Source organism: Podarcis bocagei (genome assembly GCF_964188305.1).
Source record: "Podarcis bocagei genome assembly, chromosome: 6".
In the NCBI taxonomy this organism is placed as follows: Eukaryota; Metazoa; Chordata; class Lepidosauria; order Squamata; family Lacertidae; genus Podarcis; species Podarcis bocagei.
The window spans coordinates 27,569,172-27,588,384 of NC_138130.1; the positions used below are offsets into that span (position 1 = coordinate 27,569,172).

At 45.8% G+C, this 19,213-nt stretch overlaps 1 protein-coding gene across 1 annotated transcript in view; it reads left to right on the forward strand.

Moving 5' to 3' along the window:
• The window catches only part of CUL4A (cullin 4A), a 39,571-nt gene that overhangs the window by 2,351 nt on the left and 18,007 nt on the right, over positions 1-19,213 (forward strand). Inside the window, exons 2-8 of the mRNA XM_081198365.1 lie at positions 1,246-1,361; positions 2,443-2,546; positions 4,333-4,402; positions 6,321-6,394; positions 7,058-7,220; positions 9,550-9,639; positions 17,274-17,356. Coding sequence (XP_081054491.1) covers positions 1,246-1,361; positions 2,443-2,546; positions 4,333-4,402; positions 6,321-6,394; positions 7,058-7,220; positions 9,550-9,639; positions 17,274-17,356 — 700 coding nt within the window. The remainder of the gene's footprint in view (positions 1-1,245; positions 1,362-2,442; positions 2,547-4,332; positions 4,403-6,320; positions 6,395-7,057; positions 7,221-9,549; positions 9,640-17,273; positions 17,357-19,213) is intronic.

Sequence of the window (19,213 nt, forward strand, 5' to 3'; positions counted from 1 at the left end):
CTCTCATGTGTCCAGTTAAACATCTCCAAAAGAGAGATTTCACTCCTATGAAGCTGAGCTTTGTATTTTTTTCACAAAACATTACCGGTATGTTACTTGCCTAAACTTAGTTAGCCTAACCCTTCTTTCTCACCCTTACCCACTTTAATGCTGCATAACAAATTCAGGGACATATACATACATGACAGTTCATTTTAGAATATATGTGCAGCAACAGGTATCACACGTACAGGGGAACCCTATGCATGTTTCCACAGAAACAAGTCCTAATATGTTCAGTGGGATTCACTCTCAAGTAAGTTTGCACAGAATTGCAGCCTTCATTTGTTCCAGTAGTATAATTTTGGTGTTCCTCGTTAATGTGTGCTCCCTCATAATGTGGATTTTTGACCTTTAGAAAAAAAATGCTGGATACTGGCAGTTGCATCCAGAGACAGATCCATAATTTTGCAGGTATTAAAAGAATAACAGCAGAGAACATGTGCGAGGTTAGAAACAATCCACTCCATATCACATTTTGAAATTAGCTGAAAAAAATGGGTGATTGTGATAAATGGATACAGATGCACAAATTCACCTTCAACTTTTTCACATAAGAAAAAACGACTCTAAAAATGAAAGGGCTGGAAAAAAGGGCACGATGAAATGTTGGTCCAAATTAGTTATGAGGAAACCAATATCCTTTTAATAAAGTACTGACTATTAACATGTAGAAGTGGAGCACTAATCACTGTCAATCAAGTGACAGGAAATGGGATAAAGTACAAATTACACCTGTTCCTTGTACTACATATGCAGCCTAATCCTATGCATGTTTAGTTGAGAGTAAATCCCTTTCAGTTCAGTGGGGCTTACTTCCAAGCATACATAGGACTGAAGTCTTTGTGTGAAAGAGTGATGCACAGAATACTCTAAATGCAGATCATGAGCATATAAGGGTACCCTTTTCTGCACATTTGACATAGTAGTTGAATTACTGCTGATTTGGTGGATTTTTGTATTTTTCAGTGCGTGTTTGTATGGAATGGTGTTTCATATAAAGTTTAAAAGGTGTGTGATCTTTTATCACACTGTTATTTCCTTTTAAAAAAGCACTTTCTTCATGTTGCCTGTTACAAAAGGTCGTAACCTCCAAATAAAAATAGAAAATGCTTTATTTATCGATTAAGAAACCACACTCAAAATTCTAAAGTTGTGAAAGAATATACTATTCCTCACCCCTTTTTCTTTGTCTGTTTAACGCAGAGAGACCCACTTTGCCTGACAACTACACTCAGGACACATGGCAGAAGCTTCATGAAGCAGTCAGAGCAATTCAAAGCAGTACATCTATTAAATATAATCTTGAAGAGCTCTACCAAGTAAGAGTTTCGAGGTTTTTTTAAAACACTTGTATGAATAAAATGGATATTTTAGAAGTACCGATTTGGGAGAGTTTCTGTCTGTAACAAAGAATACATCATGTGGAAAACCTGTTCTTGGACATTTCTAATGCCCTGATGCCTAGATTTCTCCCTGCCTAGATTTCTGTGTGCATGGGGTGCATTCAGGTATTTTATCCTTTACCCTGCATCAACACCCCAACTTTTTCCTAACTAAATTCAGAACGTTAAATTCCATCCCTCACCCCCTGCTCTCATCACTCTCACTGCCCCCTCGCGCCACTCTCACCCAGTGTTCTGGCGATCAGGAGAGTCATGCCACAGTGCTGGATGTGAAGGCGCTTTGGTGTGACGCTGCTGACAATCACCAGAGTGAGCGTCTATTGGTCCAGTCCTTGAACCAGAGCACCAGACCAAAAAACGGAACATTCTAGGATCAAAACAGAAGCCGGTATTGGCTTCTGAAATCTGGGATGTCCCAGTAAAAATGGGACAGTTGGGGGATCTGCCTGCAGTGTTGGACCTATGGCAAGAAGCTAAAAAATGAATCTTACTAAAATGTCAGGAGTGGTGTGTTATTATAGATTTTATAAATATACAAGGGGAGCCTGCAAGAAAAGAATGCATTGTGGAAGGCATTGTTGAGTCCAGCTAGTCAGGCAGCCATGCCTTCTCCCAGGACACTCCATTTCCCCCATTGCACCCAGTATTCTCATTTGGGTCTTCTTGGATTAATTTTCTTTTGTACTGTCTATTTTGGAGCATTTTCTCCATATTATTTTCAGTGCTTGAATAAACTGCTAGTATTCTGTCTGGTGAAGCAGTTGCCCAGAAATCTTCCCATAAGTTGAACTGTTTCAAGAATATAGTTAAGTAAGACAAAATAGGTTTACCTAGAAGAGGACGGGGAGACCTGTTTTCTCTCCCTGGGATATCTCTTCCAGAAGTATACTATCCCTCCTTAAAAATAAAAAGGATCTGAAACCTGGGGAGGGGAAGGAGGTGGTGGTGGATACATTGATGATGTTGAACTCTTTCTTTCTCTGTCCTCATATCCCAGGCTGTTGAAAATGTCTGTTCTTATAAAGCATCACCTATGCTGTATAAACAGCTAAGACAAGTCTGTGAAGACCACGTGAAAGCCCAAATACTGCAGTTTAGAGAATATCCTTTTTATATACAAAAAACGCAGCCAAACAGTTATTAATAGTTTTAGTGTTCATGAAGTATACATTGTAGTCTCACCAAAGTAATAATGCTTCACAAAGAATGTACTTGGAATCTGAAAAGTAAAGTCTTGTTTATGGTTTAGGTTTGTAGCATGTTGGCATCTTTTCACAGTGATATTGAAGTTAACAAGGCCACTTGCATTCTTAATTTCCCCAGAGTTTTGCTTAGGTCTCGCTTGGCTAAGATTGTGTTCTAGAGTGGAGAATCTATTGCTGACAGTTCTTGAAGATTTGGGGTATGATTAATCATCAGTGCAATAATTTCCTTCGTTCAACTATACTAAGAATCATATACCGTATTTTTCTCTCTATAACACGCATATTTTTTCTCCTAAAAAGGAAGGGGAAATGTCTGTGCGTGTTATTGAGTGAATGTGTGGTCCCTGAAGCCGACAGTCCGGAGTGGAGGGGCAAAAATCAGGCAAAAATCAAATCGCGGGTCTAGGAGAAGGGAAACCTGAAAAGAGGAAGCTGCTGCTTTCCTGCATTCTGCCTCAGGGTCTTACTGCCCACCCTCCTCTGTTTCGTTGCTGTGTTTGCTCAAACGGAACAAAGAGCAGGGAAAGCCCCTCCCCTCCGGGCAAGAAGAGGGGAAAGCGGAGCGTCCTTCCTTCTAATTCCTCTCCGTGCTCCAGCCGGAAAACATGCAGGTGGGGGAGAGAGAGAGAGAGAGAGAGAGAGAGCTGGCTGGCTTGGGTGGGTGGGTGGGAAACTTTTGCCTTCCTTTCCTCCCTCCCGTTATACCCCGCTCCTGCATTCTTAGCCAGCTGCTTCTCTGCACACCCCTCTTGTGCTCCTTGTCCCTTCTGTGTTTTTCCTTCCCTCCCCACTTAAAATGTGGTTAAAAAGCATGGATCCATATGGATCCTCAGGATTTTTGCACTGGGTCACCTCAAATTCACCATCAGAGCACATAGCATGTCCATGGCTACAGCCTGCCCCCCCCCCCAAATCACGCACCCACTGTTGTCTGGGGCTGCAATGGTGCAAAAACGTGGTTACAAAGCATGGATCCACATGGATCCTCAGGATCTTTGCATTGGGTCAGCCCAAATTCACCATCAGAGAACATAGCATGTCCATGGCTACAGCCTGCCCCCCCCCCAAAATCATGCACCCACTGTTGTCTGGGGCTGCAATGGTGCAAAAACGTGGTTACAAAGCATGGATCCACATGGATCCTCAGGATCTTTGCATTGGGTCAGCCCAAATTCACCATCAGAGAACATAGCATGTCCATGGCTACAGCCTGCCCCCCCCCCAAATCACGCACCCACTGTTGCCTGGGGCTGCAGTGGTGCAAAAATGTGGTTACAAAGCATGGATCCTCAGGATCTTTGCATTGGGTCAGCCCAAATTCACCATCAGAGAACATGTCTGTGGCCACAGCATGAAGCACAAAAATGATACATCCACTGTTTCATTCAGAATGTTTTTTTCCCTTGTTTTCCTCCTCTAAAAATGATGTGCGTGTTATGGTCAGGTGCGTGTTATAGAGCGAAAAATACGGGTATTTCCCCTCTTGGATGCTTGCAGGGAGACTCCAGATTCTTAAAGGCTTGATGTGGTTGTCACTGTAAAAGTCTAGAAATTCTTCTAATCTGAAGCATTAATTTCTTTCAGAAATGATAGCTCCAAATTCAGGCTAGAATCCCAATCTAGAGTAACCACTGATATATTGACTAAAAAAAATAGATAGTTTCCCTTAACCTTTCTAGCACAGATTCTCTTGACAGTCTCCTGTTTTTAAAGAAAATAAACAGATGCTGGCAAGATCACTGCAGACAAATGGTAAGTTATATGTAGTTCATAATGCATATTTCTGTTTCTTTTTTTTTAAGTTGTATATCCCACATTTCTTCAAGCAGTTCAAAATGATCTACATCAGGAATGGGGAACCTGGTATATTTGGACTAAAAGTCCCATCCATTCCAGCCAGGATGGTCTGGGGTCTCAGGGATGATAGGATTTGTATTCCAACAACATCTGGAAGTTTACATGTTTCCCATCGCTGATGTATATGATTCTCATTTTTAGCCTCACAACAGTCCTATGAGGTAGGATAGACTGAGAGATGACTGTTGTCCCATGATCACCCAGTGAACTATGTGGCTTAGTGTGGAATTTCAACCAGGACCCCCTAGTCATAGTCGATGACACTAGCTACTGTGCAACACAGTTAGCTCAATGAGGCAATTCAGGTTCATATCTGTTGTTTGACCCCATTAATAAAATTAAGGAAAATTTGTATTTGCTTGGCTCAACTCTTAGATTCTTTGTTAAATTAACTAAATGATATATGTATTTATGACTTGAAAAAGTTTTACAAAAACTGAATGAGAAAGCTGAAGCCAGTTATATTCCTTTGGATATATAAACTTTGATCTTTGTAGCTTTAATCTTTTGACTGCTTGAAAAGCTATTGGTTAGCTCTTAATTCTGTTACTACAAAAACAATTTATTGCCAAGTCCCTATGAAATTAAGCATCTGCTTTTGAAAAACAGTTTGTAGCATGATTATATGGACAAACAGAGTTTGGTGTTCTTTGCAAAACTGGTCATTACTTTGGTTTCTCTCTTTTTGTGTTGTGAGAGTTTGAAAGACTTTGAAGTTCACTTCAACTTCGTTTCCTAGCTGCATCCCTGCTTTTTTGCTTTTGCTTTTTCCAAAGCAAAGAGTGCTTGAGCTGCTACCTAGTTTCACAAATATGAAGTTGCATAACACATTTGAAGCTTGCTGGCTTCAAATTTAATTGCACATTGGTGCAGCTCATTAGGAACTAGCTATTTGACTATGGGGAATGTGTGAAATCCCCTTAAGTATTCGAATTACATAAAGTTGCCTTTTTCACCCAAGCAATAACGTTTTGACAAAACAGCAGGAAGTGAGTGGGTTCAAGCTTGATGCTCCATTATGTTTTAAGTCACTTATCAAGTTTCTTGGACCAGAGGTTGGCCCTTTAAAAAAACAGAACTCAGTACAGCTGGCACAGGTAAATCACAAGCTTTTTTGCTAACTCTCCTAAGAAAACTTTTGGCTGGGAAAAGAAAAATTAATTAGGAAAATTAGAATGACGGTGTCATCACCAATTAATACTGTTTTGGATTATCTTATATATATATTGGCTTTATATTAGCTAGCAATATTCATTTAACAAAATTTATATACTGCTTGAATATATATAAATTTTCACATTTAATGGTCATTTGGCCCTATGGATTAATGCCACCCCATATTTGATATGTTTTATGTTAAACTTCTTTAGCAGTCGTGCTCATAAAATATCAAGCTAAGATTATTTATTTTGGATTAGTAACACATTAATGTTGATTAAGATTAAGAGGTTATTGGGAATTGACTATGCAATCACAGCTGCTTCTGAACTACTGATATTGGCTAAGATAAGCAATATTAAGTATATGCTGGCCCTATTTTTCTGCTTTTCACTCCAAATTATTACAACTCTAGGAAACATATATACGTTTAAGGAAACTCCTTAAAATTCTTATTTGTTGGCGATCATACACTGTATAAATTCTTTCTTGGCTTGTAGATTCTCTTCCTTGATGAAACTTCAAGATATAGTCTGAATGTATAATAACCCTAGGTATTGATGAGGATAGGAAATCAGGAAATGTGACATATATGGTAGAGGTAATGCATAAGCAAAGAAGATTAATTCTATCTTTATGGGTTGTTTTTTTGCAGATCATGATTAGAAGCATTTTTTTGTTTTTGGATCGTACTTATGTTCTTCAGAATTCAATGCTACCTTCTATATGGTAGGTACAGTATTTAAGTAGTATGTATGTTGGCAGTGTGTGGATCTGTTATTACAGTGTTGGCCATTATGCACCTGCAGTGTGTAATGTGGATATATGGACTGTAAAACTGCTAGTAAAATGTAAAATTGCTTGTAAAGGAGTCCTTGTACCTTTACACAGGAACTTGTGGCCCTTCAGATGTTGTTGAACTCCTAATCCCACCAGCTCCAGTCATCATGGGCAATGTTCAGGAATGATTAGAATTGCAGTCCAACAACATCCGGAGGGTCCTAGGTTCCACAAGCATATACTACTGTCTCTGCAAAAATAAGAATTTTAGCAGGTGATTTCTGCTCCCATTTAACTGATAACCTGCACCCTTAAAATTCTCTTAGAACTTTAATAGCTATGTAGACAGGGCTTCTGTTATGCCCCTTCTGGTTTCATAATCTTAAAACTGCAAGTAACGCATTCCTGCCGATCTAAATTTCAGCAAAAGGAATGGTCATTACAGTGGTAACCACTTCTCATGCCATGCAAGCATCTGTAGTTGAAATTATACTAGGGAGCAAACTCGGAGCCTTCACACTGTGGAATAGAAGCATAAAATTATTTTAGGTCTATAAGAACATGTAATGTTATATAAAATCAAATTGTAATTAACCTGTTATAATTTTACAGGGATATGGGATTAGAACTTTTCAGAAGCCATATTATTAATGATAAATTAGTTCAAACAAAAACGATTGATGGAATCCTGCTGTTGATTGAACGAGAACGGAATGGTGAAGCTGTAGATAGAAGCTTGTTACGAAGTCTGTTAAGTATGCTGTCTGATTTGCAAGTAAGTATAAAAGCCAAATATGTACAATGCTACAGGCAGGTAAACAGACTCCTTTTTGTTCTGCTTTTCTGGATGGGAATGTGTAGAAAGTTGAGGCCTTCCTGTCAGTTTGCATTTCTTAGTGCAGAATGTATTGATCTGATGTGTAGAGATCTTTCCTATTCTACTTAATTCAAGAGGGTGCTGGAAGCTTATCTGTGTGAAAGAAACAAGCAGAAGGTTCATGTTGTTTGGGTTATTCCTTCAGGGAAGCCGATTACAGCTGGTTTAAACTGGTTCTGTTATCTCTTTCTGTCAAGGTCATGCTGACTATAATAATAGGCCAGATTAAGCCTGGGTTTCACACTTTCTCTTTCAATATCTTTTCCTTCTGGTGTGGTGTTCTGTACATAGTACGCTTAGTGTTAACTTTTAGACTTATTGTAAGTTTGAGTTAAGTCTCCTGTAACTGGATTTCTTCTAGACAATGCCAATCCTGAATGTACTGGATTTGTGACCATTATGCTCATTTGCCTTCAATAGTAGTAAAGCTCTGCTGGATGAAATGCCTCTGCTCTATTTTTTGGGAATCCTTCAAGGTGTTTAAGTTGTTACTCTGCTAACTATACATTGGAATCTACACTGGATCAATATTGAGTAGACTTTCAATGACACTTTCCTCCTCCCACCCCAAACTCTCAGCAAAAGCTCACAGAAAAGAGCTGAAATTTCCAACTTGGCATGGTATTTGTAGTGGTGCTGATATGAAAAGACATACCATATCACATGACCTGCTCAGTTAAGGAGCAACTTGCTTCATAGTGGGCATTCCTATCATCTCATTATGCAGCGGCTAGACTGGTGACTGGGAGCAGCCGCTGAGACCGTATAACAGCAGTCCTCAAAGACCTACATGGGTTCCCAGTACATTTCTGAGCACAATTCAGTGTGTTGGTGCTGACCTTTAAAGCCCTAAACAGCCTTGGCCCTGTATACTTGAAGGAGCATTTCCACCCCCATCATTCAGCCCAGATACTGAGGTCCTCCTCCAAGGATCTTCTGCTGGTTCCCTCACTGCAAGAAGTGAAGTTACAGGGGAATCAGGCAGAGGGCCTTCTCGGTAGTGGCGCCCACCCTGTGGAATGCCTGCCCATAAGATATTAAGGAGATGAGTAATTATACAACATTTAGGAAACATCTGAAGGCAGCCCTGCATAGGGAAGCTTTTTTAAGGTTTAATGTTTTACCATGTTTTTATATATGCTGGAAGTCACCCAGAGTGGCTGGGGCAGCAAGGTCAGATGGGCAGGATACAAATAATAAATTATTATTATTATTATCACTAAGGCAGTGTTTTGAGGTAGGAATGAAAGTTTTTGAACACAGGCAACCTCCCATTTATACGGAGGTTACATTCCAAGGCACCACATTCCGCCCCTTTTTGTGACTTTTCGGATCACTTCCAGATTTGGCTCAATGCGCATGTGCACGGTTGCGCACATATTGAAGCTTTCTTTAAACTAAGCATAACGTTATCCATGGTTTGGGGTTTGGACAGCACATCATACCAGTAGCTCCTTCACTTGGGAGAGATAAGGGGGGAGCGTGCGAGGCTGAGAGTCGTTGTGGCTTGTTCTTCCTTATACGTGTCACCCTAAGTCATATCTTAGTGTGATTTGTGAATAAGACATGTTATGTCCAAACCTGGAGAAACTCTGGTTAGTTTACCTAAAGTTTAGTGGAACAAACCAACTTCAAATAGCGTAGACTATGCTTTCTGATCTCAAACTGTTTTCTTAAACCATAGTTAAAATTAACCACAGTTCCAGATTAGAATGTAGCAGCAAACCTCAATTAGTAGAAAGAGGAAGTGAAAGCTTTTGATTTTCTCTTTGTGCCCATATTGAAGGAGAATGAAAAAAGGAAATGCGTGAGCCCAATAATTTTGTAAAACTAGTTCAAGTGATATTCCTTCACTATTAGTTCCCTAATTGTAAGTAGGAATATTTCCTATGCCACAGGGTTGTTTGAAGAATGGATAAAATTAGTCTGCATCTGTATTGGAACTATTTTTCTTGTAAAAACAATATAAACATTTAAGATGTGGAATTGTTTTTTACACTTCACTTGTTTTATGGTTGTACCTATTTTATTTGTTTTGTAACTATATTTTATTGTTGTAACCCGTCTTGGGATCTTATTGTAAATGGCGGGTAATCTAAATAAATGAATAAAACAGCTTGCATTTAGAAGAAAACTGCATAGAAGCTACGTTTTATCTTTTATTGACAAATTGCTGTACAATTTAAACACTAATCTGATAAACTACATTAATGTGTCTCTTAAATAGGTTTACAAAGATGCATTTGAACAAAGGTTTTTGGAAGATACAAATCGTTTATATACTGCAGAAGGCCAAAGATTAATGCAAGAAAGAGAGGTATGAAGTTAAACAAAATGTAGTAGGAATTGTTCCCAATATGAGTTCAAATGGTTGAGTGGGAGTTGTATTTGGCAGAATTGTTCAATAACTATGCATATGAACAAAAAAGTCACAATAATGCATAGCAATTACCTTTTGAAACAGTTTTGTTGTTAAATATATGCTGTATATATAAACATGGGATTTTTGTATATTTGAGGGATTACAGCCAAAGGAAAGCAGTAAAATAGCATAAAAATTATATAAAGAGCCAATAATCTGGCTTCCATGTGACTGTGTTTGAGAACTTAGATGTTTCCCACACAAAGAAAATCTCTCCTCAGTATATATAGAGAGACATTTCTAAATATTTATTTATTTACAAACATTTATAAATGTGATTCTGAAGTTGTGTACAAAATTTATAAAACATGCAGTATTTTCTACCTCTCGAAAAAGAAGCTGAAGTAATTATGAATGTGAGTACTGAGATAGCATGGCAGAAGGCAAAAACCTCTCCAGAGAGCGGCTTCTTGTTGACATCATGGATGCCAGGTCAAGGTCAGCCGTGCTGTCCACAGCCTGCTTCTGCTGCAAACTTGCAGAGCTATTTTTCTGAGAATTCAACCCTGCAGATGTGTCTGGACTGAAAGCAGTGTGTGCATTTCTGGATTGTTCCTACTGCTGTAAAAATATTAATATCTCCTCAATTCTGTCTTTTGGGGGGTGGGGTGAGTATCTGGCAGGTTAGATTAAAACTGCCATTTGTGTATTTTGAGACTCCTTGTTGCAATAATTGCTTTTGGTTCATAGAAAAAGGACTGGAATCACAATGAATAGCAGTTTTACTCTCTCTTGTTATTGCTGCCTGCCTGTTGTGAACGAAAGGTGGGGTGGGATAACAGAATTACCACAAATAAATGAGCAGAGCCATCAATGCATATAGTTATCTGTCAGAGCTGCTTCCGGATCCTAGCTCACAGAGGATCACGCTAGCCAGCGTTCACTTTATAAAAGTCTTTATTGAGTTACAGTTTCCATTCTCAAGCTGCTGCTTGCAGCTCTACGTCTTATGGGTTAGACCGGCGAAGCTCCGTCTGAGTCTCCGCCCCCTGTGCACCAGCTTACTAACCTAGTCTTACTCCACCTTTTCCGCCTGACCGTTCTTCTCTGGGTCCCTCTGCCCCCCGTGGTCTCTTCCTTCCGGGATTCTTCTGACGCGGACCCCCCGGACCCTCCTGTCTCCTTGCGCCGGGCTTTAGGACCTGGCTCCCTTTCCGGGCTGCTTACTGCGCCACCTTCCTGTGTATTTGAACTTGGCGCGCGCGCCCAACCTTCCACTTTCCTCCTGACCGTTTCTTCGCTCCCTGATGGAGGTGTGGCTACTCCTGACTCGTGCCCTCCCTCCTGTTGCGAGCTGCCAGCGCTTGATACCTGGCGCCCTTCTTCTCCCCTGCTCTCTGTTGGTGACGCTGGTCCCGATTTCCAACTGCTCCCCTCTGAGCCCCCTCTGGACCCTTCTTCCTGGGGTGTCCCCCTAGGTTCCCCCCTTGTTCTGGCCACTGGTGCTCCTTTCTGTGAATCTTCTGATTCACTGGAAAGACTCGGAGATCTCGGGTCGTCGTCATCACTCATCTTTTCCTCTGGCTCCTCCCCTCACTCTCTGTTTCCTCCCTTGCCCTCGCCTCTGCTCCTGAACCCCTGACATCCATCCCCCCTCGAAGCCCCCCCTTCCCCCCTCCCCTCCTTCCGTTGCGGGGGCTGGGTGCTGCCGTGTCATGGGGACGAATGTCGGATACAGTTCGCTTCCCGTGGCGGGCCTCCAACCGAAGGCTTCCGGTTCTTCCTCCCTGCTCTCGTCGACAACGGTCACCTCCGCTTCCATCTCTGTGCCGCCGTGCTCGAAACCCGGATCGTCCCCGAACACGTCCATGTCCGCCTCTTCGTCGGTCCCTCCTGGAGGCGTTGCTTGTCCGGGACCCTCCAGCCACTTCCTGCGCCACTGCTCCTCTGGTCTATTGTCCCACCAATACGAGGGTTCTGAGGCAGATCCCGAGGGTGACCCCTCCGGGGAGCGGGCGTCTCGTGTCGGTTCCTCGTCCGAGTCGAACCCCTGGAACGTGCTGGCTGAAAGCGTGGGTGTGAAAAGCCAGTCGTCGAAAAAGTCTGCTGGCATGGGTCTATGTGGGAAGAGGGCGTGAAACTCGTCTTTGAGCAGAGGTTCCTCCAAAGCGTAGCCCAGCACCCAGCTGTTGGCACTGGCTGGGGTGCCCTCCTTGGCGAGAAGGTATTCTACCCCCTCTTCCCCCCATCTGGAGTCCAAAATCTCTGTGACTTCGTTGATGGACTCCTCCTGTGCCACTCCCCCTTGCTCGGTTCCCTCTCGAAGCGGACTCGGTGCCGTTCCTGGTTCCTGAAATCTGTGAGGTGCCTTGTAGGGAGTGAGCACCGATCTGTGGAACATCGGATGCATCCTGGAGCCCTCCGGAAGCGCCAGCCTGAAAGCCACCGGGTTGACCTGCTCTTCGACTTGGTAGGGCCCCAGTTGTTTATGCCCTAGTTTCTTCTTCGCTAACGACCTGGCCGGTACTGCGTGGGCTGCCAACCAGACCCAGTCTCCCACATGGATCTCTTCGCCAACCCTCCTGTGTTTGTCTGCTTGTACCTTGTATGCGTGCTTGGCCAGCTCCAGGTGCCGCCGAAGCTGATCGTGGACCTCCTGCAACTCCGACGCGAACGCGTTTGCTGTCTGCGGCTCCCCCTCCCCCATTCTTTCCAGTCCCGGGAAGGTTCTGGGGTGCCTTCCGTTGTTGGCGAAGAACGGCGTCACCCCCGTGGATACGTGCTTCGTGTTGTTGTAGGCAAACTCGGCGAGAGGCAGGTAATCCACCCACGTCGCGGGCTGTTGATTCGCATAACATCTCAGGTACTGCTGCATGATGGCATTGACCCGCTCTGCTTGTCCGTTGGTCTGCGGGTGTCTAGCCGAAGCCAGGTTGATCTTGACGTTCAGGAAACCCATCAGCTTCTGCCAGAAGTTCGAGATGAACTGCCGCCCCCGGTCGGACAGTATCGACCGCGGCAGACCGTGAACCTTGAACACGTGATCTATGAACAGTTTGGCGGTTTGTTCCGCCGTGGCCACCTTCGCACACGGGATGAAATGTGCCATCTTGGAGAACAAGTCCACCACCACTAGCACTGCCGTCTTGCCCCTCGAGCTGGGCAGATCCGTGACAAAGTCCAGGGCCACTCTCTCCCACGGTTCGAACGGGGTTTGCAGCAGTTCCAGCAGTCCCGCCGGCGGTCTGTGTACTGGTTTGGCCCTCTGGCAGGTGTCGCACCTCGCCACGTAGTCCGCGACCTCCCCTCTCATTCTGGGCCACCAGAAGTCCCTGGCGACTAATTCCATCGTCTTCTCTGTGCCAAAGTGCCCGGCAGTGGGTGCGTCGTGCAACTGCTGCAGTACCTTGGCGCGAAGATCATCCCCCGGCACGTAGATGGCCCCTTTATGGAGTAGTAATCCATCGCGAACCTGGAACTCGCCGGTCGCCGCCGTGCCCCTTTGCGCCTCTGCCATCTTGGCTCGCGCGAAGGAGTCGTCCTGCAACGCACGTCTTACCGCCTCCAGGTCAACAGTCGCCGAAGCGCACGCCCACGCTGTCGGTGCGAAAATGTGCATGGCCGCCGCTGGTGTCGCCTCCTCGAGGTATTGCGGTTTACGGGAGAGGGCGTCCGCCATGATGTTGGTGTCCCCCGGGACATACTCTATACGGAAGTCGAAGTCTGCGAAGAACTCTGCCCAACGTATCTGCCTCTGGTTCAGGAACCGCGCCGTGCGCCAGTGCTCCAGATTCTTGTGGTCCGTGCAGACTTGCACCGTGTGCTTGGCTCCGATCAGGAAGTGCCTCCACGCCTTGAAGGCTGCATGAATGGCCAACAACTCCCTGTCCCAGATGGTGTAGTTCTGTTCTGACTTAGTGAGCTTCCTGGAGTAGAACGCTCCCGGTCTCCAAGCCCCCTGCGGGTCTTGCTGCAACAGAACTGCTCCCACGGCTCTGTCTGAGGCGTCCGTCTCCACCCTCATCGGTCTGCTGGGGTTGACGTGCAGTAGCTGCTCCTCCGACGCGAAGAGACGCTTGAGTGCCTGAAAGGACTGCTCCGCCTGCTCCGTCCAGATGAACTTTTTCTTCTTGGAGCTGAGCGTGTCTGTGATGGCCGCCGTTTGCATCGCAAACCCCTTGATAAACTTGCGATAGAAGTTCGCAAAGCCGACAAACCGCTGGACTTCCTTCCGGTTGCGCGGACTTTTCCAATCCAACACCTCTCGCACCTTGGCGCTGTCCATGGCGAGCCCCTTGTCGGACAACCTGTAGCCCAGGAAGTCCACCTCCGACACGTCGAACTGGCATTTTTCCAGCTTGGCGTAGAGCCTATGCTGCTGCAGTCTGCCCAGCACTTCCTTGACGTCTCTGTCGTGATCCTGCTGCGATTCAGAAAAGATGAGTATGTCATGCAGGAAACAGACACACTTCTTGTAAAGGAGCCCCGCCAGCACGTAATGCATGAAAGCTTGAAAACAGTGGGAGCCATTTTGCAATCCAAAAGGCATAACTCTGTATTCGTAGGTGCCCAGGGGCGTGAACATGGCTGTCTTCCACTCATCGCCTTCCCGCATGCGAATGAGGTTGTACGCCCCTCGCAGGTCCAACTTGGTGAAGACGCGTCCCTTGCGCACCGCCGCGAGGAGGTCGTCGATCCTGGGCATGGGGAAGTCCGATGGCTTGGTCATGCTGTTCAAGGTTCGGTAGTCCACTACCAGCCTTTTTTGGGGCGTGACCTTCTTCTTGACGAAGAATACAGGACTACCCCCCACTGCCTTGGACTCTCGGATGAAACCGCGCTCCAAATTGTGATCTATGAACTCTTTGAGTTCCTGCAGTTCGTCCTCAGACATGGAATACAGCTTCCCTTTTGGCAACGCCGCCCCTGGCAGGAGGTCAATCTTGCAGTCGTATGGTCTGTGGGGGGGTAGCTTGTCCGCCTCCTTCTCGCAGAAAACCTCCAAAAACTCTGCGTACTTGTGGGGAACCGCTTGCAGCGTCCCTAACTGCAGCTGTGACTCCTCTTCCTCCCCTTCCTGCCGGGGCAGGATGCAGTGTTCAGCACAATAGGAAGAGCCGAAGGTCAGCTGCCTCTGGTACCAAGCCAGCGTCGGGCTGTGCTTGTCCAGCCAACTCATGCCCAATACAATAGGCGTGTCCGATAGTTGAGTGACGTTGAAGCTGATGACTTCCCTGTGATTCCCAAGGCGCATCACCATTGGTGGCGTTTGCTTCACCACTTGCCCTCCGAGCAACTCCCTGCCATCCACCGTGACAACTTGCAGGGGCAGTGTGGCAGGCAGCAACTGTATAGCGTGCCGGTCGACAAAGTCTTGCCCTATAAAGTCCGCATTGCTTCCTGAGTCAATGGTGATTGGCACGTCCATGGTGATTCCATTGGGTAGCTGGAGCGATGCGGTGAGCCTCACTACTGGTTTGGGCGGGAGGGGGTCTGTGGGCTGCAAAATCTCTGGGGACTGCTTCACTGACTCGTCTGGCTGGGCCCCAGTGCCTCTGTCTCCAGCCAGACTCCGTCGTTTCCCTGCTGTGGTTCTCCTTGCTGCGTTGCTGCAGTTACCATTGCTGAGGCTGCAGTGTGCTTGTGGAGCCTCTGGGGACACTCTTTCGCCATGTGCTGCGGACTTTCGCAGATGTAACACTTCCTGTTCCCTCTAGGAGGCTTCGCTTTGACTGCTCCCGGTGCTGTGGCTCTGGTTGCTGACTGAGCCCTGGCCCCGCCAACCTCCATTGGTTCCGCTCCCCCTCCTGGCGGAGGCGTGGATTGCCCACGCGCAGCTTCCCTGGGAACGAAGGAGAACCCTCTCGCTGGTTCGCGCCCTCCACGCCCTTCGTCCCTGCTCCATGGACGCTCCTCCAGCCGCACCCCCACCGTCAGTGCCCTCTGAACGACCTCCTGCGTGGTCCTGGGTCTCTCCCCCCTTGCAATTTCGTCTTTAACCGCACTGTTCAATCCTTCCCAAAATAGGTCTCTGACCGGAGCTGAATCTCTGTCCCATTCCAGGGCACTGACCAATGCAAAAAAGCGGGCATGGTACTGTCTTACGCTGGCCCTCCCTTGCTTCAGCCCATGTACCTCCTTCCGGGCAAGATCCACGTCTATGCTAGATAAAAAGCATCCATCCATCGCTTTAATAAAGGCATCCGCGGTTTGGAGCGCTGGATCCTTATCTCTCCACAAATTGCGCAGCCATGCTTTAGCATCTCCATGCAAATGGGACATGATAAATCCCACCTTCTCTTGCTCATCTCTAAAGTCTTTATCCAGCAGTTGCAGTGCACACTGTACATCTGCTCTAAAGTTGGGGTACTGTTGTAAATTCCCATCGAAGTGAGAGACTAGACCGCCTGTTCTTCTCCCCAACCCAATCCCCTCCGGTTTGGGTGTCAGTTGCCCTTGCTTCGTAAGCACTTCCAACCTGACCTGGAGATCCCTGTAGGCAGCAGCTGCGTCCTCCTCTCTCTTCCTGGATGCAAGTATCTCGGCATTCAGTCGTGTCACTGCTTCTCTGAGTTCTCCTATCTGCTGTTCGGCCGTCATATTGTCTGCCGTTCGTGAGCTGGGTCGTAGGCACCCGCCTTCTCTCCTCTCCGCGAGGTTGCAGATGCCCACAACTAGGGAGACGGAGCTTACTGTCAGAGCTGCTTCCGGATCCTAGCTCACAGAGGATCACGCTAGCCAGCGTTCACTTTATAAAAGTCTTTATTGAGTTACAGTTTCCATTCTCAAGCTGCTGCTTGCAGCTCTACGTCTTATGGGTTAGACCGGCGAAGCTCCGTCTGAGTCTCCGCCCCCTGTGCACCAGCTTACTAACCTAGTCTTACTCCACCTTTTCCGCCTGACCGTTCTTCTCTGGGTCCCTCTGCCCCCCGTGGTCTCTTCCTTCCGGGATTCTTCTGACGCGGACCCCCCGGACCCTCCTGTCTCCTTGCGCCGGGCTTTAGGACCTGGCTCCCTTTCCAGGCTGCTTACTGCGCCACCTTCCTGTGTATTTGAACTTGGCGCGCGCGCCCAACCTTCCACTTTCCTCCTGACCGTTTCTTCGCTCCCTGATGGAGGTGTGGCTACTCCTGACTCGTGCCCTCCCTCCTGTTGCGAGCTGCCAGCGCTTGATACCTGGCGCCCTTCTTCTCCCCTGCTCTCTGTTGGTGACGCTGGTCCCGATTTCCAACTGCTCCCCTCTGAGCCCCCTCTGGACCCTTCTTCCTGGGGTGTCCCCCTAGGTTCCCCCCTTGTTCTGGCCACTGGTGCTCCTTTCTGTGAATCTTCTGATTCACTGGAAAGACTCGGAGATCTCGGGTCGTCGTCATCACTCATCTTTTCCTCTGCCTCCTCCCCCTCGCTCTCTGTTTCCTCCCTTGCCCTCGCCTCTGCTCCTGAACCCCTGACATTATCTATATGATTACATGAGGTAAGATCAGACGAGCATATGGTCATGCTATTTTACTATTCAGTAGCTTTTACACTCTGCTTGTCCTTTTGTAGAACAAAATTCCCTTCCAGATATCTTTTTTTAAAAAATTTGACAGGTCCCAGAATACCTTCACCATGTTAACAAACGTTTAGAAGAAGAAGCAGATCGAGTAGTGACATATTTAGACCACAGCACACAGTGAGTACCTCTTACCTTTTTTCTTTAATACAAGGTTCCTGTTTGCTTTAAAAGTTGGTTCTATAGAAAACTGTACAACACTCTTTATATCTAAAGGGGTAGTGGTGACACCTTTTATAAATTATATTTAAATTATGTTCTTGAAATTATGCTCTTGAAATAGAAGCAAAAGGTATTTGGGTAAGCTTACCAATGTTTGGAGTTTTAGAATTCTGTCTATTACATAATACTCAATTTAGATTAAAGGTAAAGGGACCCCTGACCATTAGGTCCAGTCGTGGCCGACTCTGGGGTTGCGGCACTCATCTCACTTTATTGGCCGAGGGAGCCGGCGTACAGCTTCCGGGTCATGTGGCCAGCATGACTAAGCTGCTTCTGGCGAACCAGAGCAGCGCACGGAAAGGCCGTTTACCTTCCCGCCAGAGCGGTACCTATTTATCTACTTGCACTTTGACATGCTTTCAAACTGCTAGGTTGGCAGGAGCAGGGACCGAGCAACGGGAGCTCACCCCATCGCAGAGATTCAAACCCCTGACCTTCTGATCGGCAAGTCCTAGGCTCTGTGGTTTAACCCATAGCACCACCCGCTTCCCTTAAATTTAGATTATCTGTTCATTAATAATTAACTTTAATGATAACATCTGTAATTGTAGTTACAGATAGCCATAGGGGAAGAGCTGTAGCTTAGTCGTAGTGTCTGCTTCCATGCATGGCATCTCCAGGAAGGGAGGGAGAGAACGTTGTCTAAAATCTTGGGCAGCTGCTGCCCAAGTATTGTAAACAATACTAAGTTAGATGGTCCTATGTCTGACAGTGTAAGGCAGCTTTGTGTGTTCCTATTTATCACCTGCTTTTCGTTCTGAAAGTTACAAGAGAAGCTTTGGGTTACTGCAGCTGCAAGATAACATTTTGCTTTTTGCAATGCAAGTCTGAATTACACCTCCTTGTGTTCTTCAAATGAGGACCGTGAACAATTTGGCTGCAGCACCAGTTCCGGGGAGCTAGTCAGGGAAATAAATATAATGCAGCCAAATATGCGGAGCCATCAGCGCCAGTGGAAAAGCATCAAGGTAGCAAGCAAGTTAGAAAGCTGTTTGCCCTGACCTCCTTATTGTGTTATCAGGCTATTCCCTCACCACTTTTCAACTCCAGAAATCTGAAGCTCCATAGTAAATTACTCAATAAACAACAGTAACAAGTAGAAAGCCAGCAGAGATTTGACTTATCCACTGTATTGTGCCAAATGTCACATGTAGAACTATATATCTGTTGGCAGGAATTGTGTTTGCGTGCTTGATGCAATCAATGCATTCCTGGCACCCATGGGACAAATTTGTTCCCTAGAGGCCAACCAAGGTGGCTGCTCTAGACAAGCTGAGAGGTTAATAGATAAGGCCTTTGGGAACATCTGGCAATGGCAGATTTCAGAGAACCAGGGTGGCTGCACCTCCACTGTCATGGAAGATGAGTGTCTTTGGCAAGGAAGAAGGGCTTGTGGGCTTCCCACAGACATCTGATTGCCCAGTGTGAGAACTGGATGCTAGACTTGATGGGCTTTTGCTCTGATGCAGAAGAACTCTTCTTACGTTTGTGTATCCTTTTTGACAAGATCTTTATTAATGAATGCTCATTACTGAAGCGTTGTATATCATCATTTCTTTTCATACTTAATTTGCTGGTCTGATTACTCTCAGTTTGGCAGTGAAATGGGGCCAACTATAAATAAGGTACTGGTTTCTGCATACTTGAGAGTTATGCAGAAGTATACTCGTTTGTTTCACGGAAAAAAGAAAACACAGCTGCTATCTTTGCTCAGTGGCTTCTAGAGCCTATGAAATGTTGAAGGTGTTATTTGGT